Below are 11,873 nucleotides of genomic sequence, written 5' to 3'. Positions count from 1 at the left end.
TCCATTTCAAGCTTCATTGATTAATTTATTAGAATACTTCACACTTTTTGCTAAAAAAGAAAGTTGTGCTCAATAATTTCAGTGTTCAGCCTTGATTCTAACAGGACTCTTACATGCTTTTGCGTGAAGCAATTTTTGATCAACAAGAACTGACAAAGTCATGGATGACCAACCATGACTTACACATCCACAAATCTCCATTTACTGATTTCCTAAAGCATAGTTCAAAAACTAAACTCGATTTAGAGAGCTGATCGAATTCATGATTTGACACATAGAAAGCTATAGGTAGTGTTATCTTATTAGTTACTTGCATGTAGCTTTCAGTTTAAAGATAGTCATTGTACTGCGAAGCGCCATTGTGGGTCTAGAAAGCAAATAAGCTCTAAAACTTCTATTTTTACTTGTTCCAATGATCAATGTCACAGCATGATCTCATTTTTCCAGAACAACAAAGAACAAAATAATCGAAATCGTTGATAAAGATATCACTTATTGCATACATAAAAGCTTATTACAAATCGTACGCACCTCTAGTAACAAAGAGCGAAAGCCTCAAAGCTCTTATAAATGCTCAATAGTATAGGAACGAAGAGGAAGAGAAGACTCATAGGGATCATCGGATGCCGTCACCGCGCGGCAAGAAGGGGGTTCCAGGATGGAAGGTTATCGACGCGACACGAGAGAGAGAGAGAGAGAGGCGGTGCTGGGTAGTGCCGGGGAGGACGCTGGTGGCGCCGCACTGGGTGGCGAGGCCGCCGCTCGAAAAATATAGATAGAAGAAGAGCCCCGCTTTTGTGGAGTTAATAGTTATAATTAGACACTGTATAAAAAAGAGAGCAATTTATCCTAAAAGTGCCCATTGGAATTTTATTATAAGACGGCCCCCTATTTAGTTTTTATCGGCAGTATTTTTTTAATACCAATAATACCCTCAAACTCAGGTTGATCATTTTATTGAACCGTGTGGCTTGATTCAAACCTGATTGATTTTAGGGCTAATTCTGTTTGATTTAGGTCTCGATTTGAGTTTTAATCTTTAGATAGAATCCTACTAAGTAGAACGGATGGAGTTTAAGATACTATAACAAGGGAGGTTACATAAAAATTATATCGAATAAATATAATACTAATACAGATGATGATGACGGCCAACTCCTCTACTCTTTTCCCTTGGTAATGATTGTCATTGAGTCAACTATGCTCCTACAGTTTGCAAGTTCTTGAAAAAGATCCTGATCGTGATGTCGATCAATTGCTCGATGAAAGAAAACAACTAATTCAAACAAATTTCAAACGGCCAAAGCATAAAGTTAGTGATCATGATAATTGCTTACACTTTAGCCACAACACTTGTCATTTGTCATATCTAAGGATGGATCAATAAAAGGTGTTAGTTGGCATCAACTGGTCAACAGATGTCAAGAAGTCAATGTCTCTTGCCCACCTACCTGCATCTTCTCCCATTTCTATCACTCTCCTTCCTCTTTCTCTCAACTACAGATGATTGACATCATTTATATAGGCTGAAAATGACTGACATTGTTCTGAGCAATTTCAAGGCCTTGCAATTTTTTCATGTTATTAGTTTGTTCAATCTTGGCTAATATTATTAGTTGATGCAACTTTATCAATAATTAATATATCTAATTGTGCTCGACATTATTGGTTTCTTAACCTTAATCCACACCTTCAGTTTTAAATTGTCAAATAGTAAACTACTTTTGATTAACATTATTAGTTTATTAAATTATTCTGGATGTATCATTTTGATTTGAGCATGTTATAACTGGAAGCATAAATAAAATGGTTATAAGGATGGGTAAGAAAATAAAAATGTGTAACAAATCATAAATTTTTTGTTTTCAATTCTTGAACTTGGTTGAGCCTTCTAGTTGACTTTACTCTGATGGTTTTTCTAGTCAAATCAGGTTTTTGTGTTTTCTAACATTAAGATTATCTGAACAAAATGAAAGAATGGTCTCACATTTTAGATAACTTTACCATCTTCCTCTCAGAGGAAAGTTGCAGTGGGATAGACATACATGAAGCAAGAGTATTGAGGTTTACCTGATTGAGATTCTTTTATCAAGTATATACTGAACATGAGCGAGCCTGTCTTATGAAAAATGACAAAAATGACTTAAAGTTACAAGACCAAAGTTAGTGATGAAATAATCTTCTAATAACTCCTATGCCGACCATATAGGAAGCGCAGTAACATATCAGAAAGCTTATTCTAAATGAAATTTTATGAAGATTAAGCAAACATATTGGAAATTCTACAAATAAATCATGACACCAATATAATACTTTCCAGAAAAAGAAGAATATTTCCATGATAGAGTGGTACTGCAAAATAAACACATAATTTTTCATGTAATTAACCAAAAATATACGTAATTTCTGCACAAGAATTTGACAACCCAATTATCCGCTGACTTTGCAAAGACATGAGCTCCTTAAAATACTATGTTGAAACTCTAAAGTTTGCAAATCTACTCAAATCTACAAAAACAATTTACTCATAGTTTTACAAGTCAGATGCTACAACAACAACAACAATAAGAAAGTTGCAATCTCAATTATTTGAGGTTGGCTACATCATCTTTTGCTGTAGAGTTTAGGAATTACATGTGTCAGATTATTTTTTCATCACTCATAATACAGTGTTGGCCATTAGGCATAATGCGATAACAAGATAGAAATCAAGTAATTTTAGGCATATGTTATTACATGCCCACATAGAAAGTTGTCATTTATCAACATTGAGAAACATGCCTAATATTGAGCTGGTTGTAGAATCTGCTATCTCACTGCTGCATTAGCACAAGGAATTGTTTTGCTAAAGCATCAATCACGCTGGGCTACAGCATGTTGGCCTTTGGCACAATAGCACCTCCTGCAGTATCTGCGTCACAGTATCTTGCACGGCACGGGGATAAAAAACAATAGCAGCATACTCTCTAGAACTATGGATAAACAATGTAAACCACGTCTACAATTGAGTAGATATTTCCTCTGCAATAAGCCCTTCTCTTGGTTAATCCTAGTGAATGCCAAAAAATGAGGGAGAAGAACAAATAACTTCTCAAGTATGAAGCATTAATATTTACCTGCTACTTCTGCTCAAAAGAGATAACCATAAGTTGTGATCTCCAAAATTTTAACTCTTACTAAACCCTGTAATGTCTGCAAACTATTTGGTACTATGTAGAACAAAGATAGATTTTGTAGTTTTATTATTTGACTAATTGGCATGGAACATAAAAATAAAAAATGTTTTTGCATGTATCTTCATATTGTGTCTGGTCTGCATTGTTAAGCACCTTGCAGCTACTCTCTGGAGATAACTAGTTCTTCATCTATCCACACTAGAAGACGTCTACAAGTTCGGGCCAATCTTCACCTCTCTCGTCTCAGCACCGTTGCCTGAGCTTGGGGCAATTGTTGATGCTCAAGAACTGAAGCGTGGTTGGCAGATCTTTCTTTGGGAGACAGACTATGGGGCAGTCTGAAATCTCCATATGCACTAGTGAGGGCAGGTTCTTAAGTTCTGGAAGGTCCTTGAGCTGGCTGCAGTTCTCAAAAACCAGCTTCTCCAATTTAAGGAATGTGTTCTTTCCCTTGGAGTAGAATTTATAATTCACAAGTTACTCTTTCCATTCCTTTCATATGGAGTTCTCGCAGTATAGGCAATTTGCCAAGTGAAGGAAGACTTTCACATTGATTGCAGCTGGAGCAATGTAGTTATTCAAGATTGGTGAAAGCAGAGTCACCTAATCAAGATGGAAATGATGGGGTTCTGTAGCCTATTATCCTCAGCTCCTTGAGGCTTGTATGAGGTTGGAGGATTGCCAGAAAGCTTTGGACATATCCAACACATTCGGAAGCTGATATACCGATATCCCATGGCAACTGCAAACTCCGAATGGAATTCTTGTTTTCCAAATTTGCCTTCCTTGCTTCAAATGGATTTTGAACAAGGATAAGTTCCCCATGGAGACTGTTCAAGTCTTTCAGCTCACTTAACCCACAACAACTCTCTGTGTTTACTACAAATCTTGGTAATGTTTGAAGATTGGCTAATAGTCCTATTCCTGGTGGCATAGATTTCAATTTAAGCATTGCTTCCACTGAATTATCATCAAGATGGTGAAGATTATGGAGATTTTTGGTTTCTGATGGCAGTTCCTCAAGAGAACAATTGTAAAGACGACCAAGTGATTCAGGAAGAGTTGACATATTTGTATTGTGCAGCCAAAGGCAGCGAAGGTGCTTCAACTCACCAACTGATTTGGGTAACTCCTTTCGGCCAGAGTTGCTCAAATCCAAAGAATGGAGGCTTTTGAGTTCCTCTTCAAGTTTGTCAGGGACCTTTAAAATATAGCTACTCGAGCCACCGAAAAATTAAAGTGTATACAAGTCCTTACATTGAGATATTGCACCAAATATATCAGTTAATATTTGATTTCTATTTTTTCTTAGTGATTTGATTGTTATGAAATTGGTCGTAGGACATTATGACTAACTTGATATATGATATATATATATATATATATATATATATATATATATATATATATATATATATATATATAAAATAGTTCGAAAATTAATTTAAAAATTGGAAAAAAATATTTAAATAATTTAAATTATACAAGTACACACTTGGAGGTGCCCACAATTGAGGTTCGCACTCATCTTTCTTTCTTCCACCAAATCCTCGAGCCGTCCTTCTCGGTTCCCTTCTCATCGAAGCGGCGGCGAAGACGTCGTCATCGCCTCCACCGTCTCTTCTTCATTTCGCTTCTCCGGAGTCCAACCCCACCGCCCGACCTTACCAGCCCACTTCGCGGATCCGACCTCATCACTGTCGTAGGTAATGTTCGCCAGGAACCAACACCAATTTGAAATATGCTCGGAACAAGGGCAAAAAAGAAAACAAAAAACAGAATAATGTGGTAGCATTTGATGTTCGTGAGTTTCTTATATCCATCATTTCATTTGATTAACAGGGTATATTAAGCAGCAGCCAGAACTGTTACTTTGGCTGACTCTGGGACGTCCGGGGACCTTCTCGATTCATGTCCTTCAAGGGATGTTAGTACTTGATCAATCCACTCAAATTTTGCTACTTTATTGTGTACTTAGATTTCGTTAATTAGATTACTGGTTTATTTCTGTCATGTTATTGTTTGGCAAATATTTTGAGGGGTCGAACATGGCTTGGTGTTAGATTAAGTTTTTTTGCATGGTTTTGATCTTCTAATCCAACCACCAATGGATATGTTATGCATTCGGTGTTTTCAATATAAACCTATTACTGAGGAGAGCTTTAGAGACCACATGTGGCATGCTGGTCTACATCTTATTTGTGCTGCAATTGTTATTTCATCCTTTATCATGAAAATTGGCAATGTTATGATTGAGGAAATGTTATTCCGGATATAACATTTTGATTTGAGCATGTAAATTACAGAAGCATAAAAAATAGTTGTTGAGATGGGGAAAGTTAAAATATGCAGGAGATTCTATCTTACCTGTTATTGAGTCTTGGATTTGGTTGAGTTTCTTAGTTGACTCAACCCCATTGTCATTTTTAGCCAAATCAGGCTTTTGTATTTTTGAACAATATTTCCATGGTAACGAAGAGCAGGGTTATAAAATCATCTTGTTTAGATGCAAAATGTCTTTTCCTAGATAATGTGTATACCAGTGGATCTTCTTAAACCCAGAAAACGCATGATTTATTATGTAATCAACCATTTATGGTACATAGTTTCTGCACAAGAATTTTGCAACCCCAACTATATGCCAAAGTTGCAAAGCTATGAATACCTCACTAGGCCCGGGTGATAAAAGACTATGTTGAGATTCTTGAGTTCATGATCAACTGAAATATATAAAAGAAATTTTCTGGTATTTCTGCAAATTAGATGCATCAAATTAATTTCATCACTCTCATAGTACAGCGATGGGCATTCGCCATAATACAGCAACAATATAGAAAACAAACAAAGTAATTATAGGTGTATGTTATTACACGCCCACTCAGAAAGCTGTAACTTATCAACACCGAGAAGCATGTACAATATTGAGCTGGTGGTAGCCTCTCCTTCTCACTCTTTGCATTAGCATGTGGATTAATTTTGTTTTTTGTGTTTAGTTTTTAGCTTTTAGTTTTCATTTTTTCGCTCAAGAATGAATCATGCTGGGCAGCAACATCTTGGCCTTTGTCATTAAACACCCCTGCAATATCAGCATCGCAGAATCACCACCCAGCAGGAAGGATAAGAACATCAATTGCAGCATCCTCCCAAATATGTAAACCCCATCCAGAATTGAGCAGATGTTTACTCTGCAGTTATAAGTGTTTGCCTTGGTTAATTTGGTTAATCATAATGAATGCCAAAAGACAAGGGAGGAAAATAAACAAGTCCTGAAGTATGAAGCTGTAACATTGACCAACTGCTTTTGCTGAAAAAAATTGACCATAATCAAGTAAATGAACCTTTTCTTATAAACCTTCTCAATATGTTATCCTGAAATTTGCACTAATTAACCATGATAAAGTAACATCACTTGACAACTGTAGTAAACAGAAACTTCAAAGTAAGAAACTTAAATATGACTCTGTAGTGCTTATTCCATGTTAGGGTCCATCAAATATTAATTAAACCTGTGAAAATAAGATTGGTGCTAGTTACTAACCATTCTTGTGTTTGTGGACTCCAAGCTTTCTAACTCTTAAACACTGAAATATCTACATGCTATGTGGTTTGATGTAGAACAGAAATTTTGAAGTTCATTATGACAAACTGGCATACAACATAAAAAAAATCGAATAGTTTTGCTTGTACCTTCATATCGCATCTTGTCTGCATGGTTAGCATTTAGAGCTAGTTTCTGTGACTAACTAGTTTTTCATCCATCCACACAGAGAAGATATTTCTAATTTTGGGCCAATCTTCACCTCTCTCAGCTTGGCATCGTTTCTTGAGCTCAGGGCAATTATTGATGCTCAAGAAATGGAGTGTCATAGGCAGACCATTCCTTGGAAGACGGTGCACTTTATGGCAACCTGAGATCTCCATGTGAACTAGCGAGGTCAGGTTCTTGAGCTCTGGGAGGTACCCTAGGCCACAATGTTGAATTTTCAAGTCTTCTAGTGCTTTGAGATTTTCTAGGCCTGTTGGAAGAGAATAAAGCCTAGGACAGTGCTTAATACTAAAACAAACAAGCCCATTTGGCAGCCAATTATCTGGCAAAGATATCAGTTGATTGCAGTAACTGATCTTTAAGCTGCGTAAGGAAGCATGTGGATGGCCTGCTTCTGATGGCAGAGTTTCTATTGGTAACCTGCTGAGACAAAGGGAAGTTAGGGAAGTAAGACAAGGCCATGAGTGCCACATCCAGTCACCACAGCTTGACATCTCTAAGGATGTGAGTGATTGAAATCTTGGTATACCACGCAATCTCGGGCAACTTTCTTTCTCTTGCATTGACAGCAAACGAAGTTTATGTTCATCCCAGATCTGTAAACTGCCTATGTTCTCAAAAACCAGCTTCTCCAATTTGGGGAATTTGCCATGTTCCTTGCCACAGAATTCATGATCCATGACTGTCACACTTTCCATTCCTTCTATATGGAGTTCTCGCAGCTTGGGCAATTTGCCAAGTGGGGGAAGATATTTACATTGATTGCAGCTGGCGAGATGTAGTGATTCAAGATTGGTGAAAGCAGAGTCACCTAACCAAGATGGAAATGATCGGGCTCTGTAGCCTATTATCCTCAGCTCCTTAAGGTTTGTATGAGGTTGGAGAGTTGCTAGAATGCTTTCGTCATATCCAACATGTTCAGAAGCTGATGTACCGATATTCCATCGCAACTGCAAACTCTGAATGGAATTCTTGTTTGTCAAGTTTGCCTTCCTGGCTTCTAATGGATTTCGAACGAGATGAAGATTTGAGAGGATAAGTTCCCCATGGAGACTGTTCAAGTATTTCAGTTCTCCTAACCCACAACCAGCCTTTGTGCTTACTACAAATCTTGATAATGTTTGAAGATTGGTTAACAGTCCTATATGTGGTGGTATAGATTTCAATTTACACATTGCTTCCACTGAATTATCATCGAGATGAAGATCAAGATGGCGAAGGTTACGAAGATTTTTTATATCTGATGGCAGCTCCTCAAGAGAATAACAATTTCTGAGTCCCAATGTCTGGAGATTGTAAAGACAACCTAGTGATTCAGGGAGACTTGATAGTTTTGTATTGTGAAGCCGAAGGCAGCGAAGGTGCTTCAACTCACCAATTGATTTGGGTAACTCCTTTAGGTCACAGTTGCTCAAATCCAAAGTACGGAGGCTTTTAAGTTCTTCTCCAAGTCTGTCAGGGACCTTTAGACTATACTTTCTGGAACCACCGAAAAGTAGAAGTGTATACAAGCCCTTACATTGATATATTTCAGAAAAGATATCAGTTTGAGCAGGTGAATTTGATTTCATTTTGTCATTTGGCTCCAACTGGCTTAAAGTCAATGACAAATGTCGAGTTTCAGGCTCAACCTTGCATGGCTTGCCAATTTCCATGGTAGAACATTCTTTAGCTGACACTCGTTGAGCAAAATCATGTACAAGTTCATGCATTCGATATTTTGGTTTGCCTCTTTTATAGTCGGACTGGGAGCACCCAAAGAATGACCTCTGCACTAAGATATCAAAGTACTGGCTGCCTAAGTCTTCAGCAGATTTTCCTTTAGGCTGGATGAAGTTCTGTGCCATCCACAATTCGACAATGAATTCCTTCTCGAACTCGCACCCTTCTGGAATTATGGAACAATATGCAAAGCATGGCTTAAGATGTGGTGGCAATTGCTGATAGCTCAAGCTGAAGGCCTTTTGGAACTCACTGTCACGTCCAGAGAATTCCTCTATCTCCCTCCTTATGATGGATCTCCACTCGCTTCTATCACTCACTCCAAGCAACTGATTGGCAATACTTATTGCTGCTAGAGGCAAGCCTTTGCACTTCCTCAGAATTTCTTCGGCAATGTCATCAATATCAGAGTGTTGATATGTATTGTGTTCGAACGCATACTGACGGAACAAATTCCAGCAGTTCTCGTCGGATAAGCCTTTCAAGACATAGGGCGATGTTGTGCCCATGAATTTTGCAACTTCTTCACTTCTTGTGGTCACCAATATCTTACTCCCTTCAGCACCATGGAGTAAGGGCAGTCTAAGGTTACGCCATTTTTCTGGGTTTTCATTCCAGACATTATCCAAGACAAGCAGGTACCTTCTGCCACTGATCTTATTAAGAAGTTGCTTCTGAAGATTGTCCATGTTGATGTGATCAACTGCAGAGCTACCTGTGGATTCGATGATAGCTTTGGTGAGCCTTCTTACACTGAAATCATGTGAGACATCAACCCACAATCTCAGCTCGAAATGCTTCATCACAACCTCATCGTTGGAGACAAGCTGGGCAAGGGTGGTCTTCCCAACACCACACATTCCGAGTATGGGGATCACAGATATGCTTTTCTTATGCATCCTATCAGCTTGTAGTAGCATTTTCAAAATTCTGTGCTTATCGATCTCCCTCCCTAGCACGACTGGTGGATGGAGTGAGGTGGTCATCGGAAGCACATCACTCTCTTCTGGGTGCCGTGATGCATCCCCAACTCTTATATTAAAGGTCACCACCTCCTTCCCGAGATTATCGAGCCTCTCAGATATATCTTGTATCTTACGAGATATGATGTGCCGAATGATGGAACGTTTTGGATTCACCATGGAGAAGGAATCACGTACCTCTGACAAGGAGATCAGTTGCCGCCGTTGAGCCTCGTAAGAAAGCTCATCCAGCACATCGACTGCATCGTAGCCGACTTTCCTCAGATTCTCTAGCCACAATTTCAGTGGTTCATCGCCGTGCGCCTTTTCTTCAGCCTTATTTATGACAGCTTTAATCATGGAGACATTGTTGTGCAGTTTCTTGCGTTTTCCCTCTAGTTCGTGCTCCAATTTCAGCTCCTCTTGCAACAAGTTAAAGGCCGTCTGAAACAAGACTTGCAGGAAGGCTGACAGAACCTCACCAGCCATTGGAGAGAGAGAGAGAGAGAGAGACAGTATGTGTGTTATCAAGATCTGAGGAGCAGCAATCTACTCAGCACAGCCAACGAACATTGATATTTATTCTCTGAATTGGTCAGTTTTAACAACTGGTGAACAATGGGAATCTTGCACCAACTGGAGGAGGCTGACAAAACGTCTCCGGCAGATGGAGAACAAACAAGGATGATATTTCTTCTGTGTATGTTGACTTCAATCTTCTCGGAGGGAAGGGTGGTGAACTTTGAGGATCATAGAAACTGCAATCTACTCAGCACAGCTATCTTATTTTTAGAGTTTTTCTCTGACTTGGTCAGTTTTGCCTTCCGCAAGTCAACTGGTTCCTGGGAATTGCTCCTTCAGTTCATGACCCAAGTAATTACTACGATGCTGCTGATTACTCTCAGGATCGCCGTATGGCTATGCCGTTGCATCAGGTCACTCCTAACCTTTCCTCCATTCTTCCCTTCCGTAGATTAAGTGAGCCATAGTTGTGAATGATGCAGTAGTATACTGTTTACATGTATGTATCTTTTAACAAGCATCTTTCATGCACAATTATATTTCTGAACCAGTTATCGAGATACTAGAGAGATGGACTGAACCCGGAGGTTTTGCAACACCATGTGATCCACTCGAATGCTCAATCAACTATTATCCATCAAGGAACAATTAAAAGGTGAGTTCACTTGTTGCGTGCTCCATTTGCTTTTGGCAGTTGTCTGCAAATTATTGAGATGATAAGGCAGCCGAGTATAATAGGACAGAGGAAGACTTTATGGCTGCGTCTTCTTCTTTCATTTGTTTATGACCGCACTTGATTGGGGATATCTCTGGCACTACAAGTCAATCGAGTTAAATGAAGGACAAGTTGCTTACTTATGAATGGGTCATCTTTGGTGTCTACAAGTCAATTTAGTTAAATGAAAGGACAAGTTGGGGCTTATTAATCGCAAATAAAATCGTGTAAATTACCATAAATTTCAGTGCCATTAAGAATGTGTGAGGTGCACGAGGCTCTTATCAATGTGAGATGTGAGTAGAGTCAATCTACACAAACTCACTTATCTTAGAGTGGGTACATACATACATACATAATGTTGTCTAAAAAAATATTTCCGCTCTAGAAGCATTGACCAAGTCTTTATGTTGACTGAGTCATAGTCCAATAGGTGTCGAGAAATAATTTCTAAGATGTAGAAGGCCGTCGCATAAATTTCCAGCGGTGCAATGGGGCCCGATGTAAACTTACTCCAAGCAGCGGTATTCTGAACCGCAAGAAATCCCACTTCGTAAAGATCTTAAGGTGATCCGACGGGTTACTAGATGATTAGCGGAACATGATGACGGAGGGGTTATCACACCTTCTTCATGACGTCCGCGATGGTTGGGTTTCTCTTTGCCATTGATCTTCGAAATCCCTAATTCCGGACGCCGAAGAACGCCAACGAGTAATTCCTCTTTCTGATGGCTTCAAACTCGTAGTATCGGAAGGCAGCTCGGATCTACGAAGATAACTTTCTTCATTTCTTTCGATGGTTTACTGGGCTGGACTAAGGAGGTGAAGAGAAAAGCTCTATTGTTGAGCCCACTTCGATTCTATTGCCGCTTTGTTCTCATCTTACTCCGGAAAGAAGTCCAATGCATCAAGCGCATCGAACGTTGCATTTCACACATGCATACAACACCACAGCAGTAGGATTCATTTTAGTTGTGAATGGGTGAATTAAACACCACGCTTAACTCCTC

General features: G+C 39.0%; 1 protein-coding gene across 1 annotated transcript; it reads right to left on the bottom strand.

The window, feature by feature from the left end:
* Window positions 1–5,925: 5,925 nt before the first annotated feature.
* On the bottom strand, window positions 5,926–10,115 carry LOC135669309 (putative disease resistance protein RGA3). The gene is made up of 2 exons (XM_065178587.1): window positions 6,864–10,115; window positions 5,926–6,361 (listed from the first exon to the last, which is right to left on the bottom strand). The coding sequence occupies exon 1, from the start codon at window positions 10,113–10,115 to the stop codon at window positions 6,903–6,905; it is 3,213 nt and encodes a 1,070-aa protein (XP_065034659.1). The 3' UTR covers window positions 5,926–6,361; window positions 6,864–6,902.
* Between the last annotated feature and the right edge of the window lie 1,758 nt (window positions 10,116–11,873).

Source organism: Musa acuminata, chromosome BXJ1-4 (genome assembly GCF_036884655.1).
Source record: "Musa acuminata AAA Group cultivar baxijiao chromosome BXJ1-4, Cavendish_Baxijiao_AAA, whole genome shotgun sequence".
NCBI classification, from domain to species: Eukaryota; Viridiplantae; Streptophyta; class Magnoliopsida; order Zingiberales; family Musaceae; genus Musa; species Musa acuminata.
This window is presented reverse-complemented; position numbering and strand designations above follow the sequence as displayed.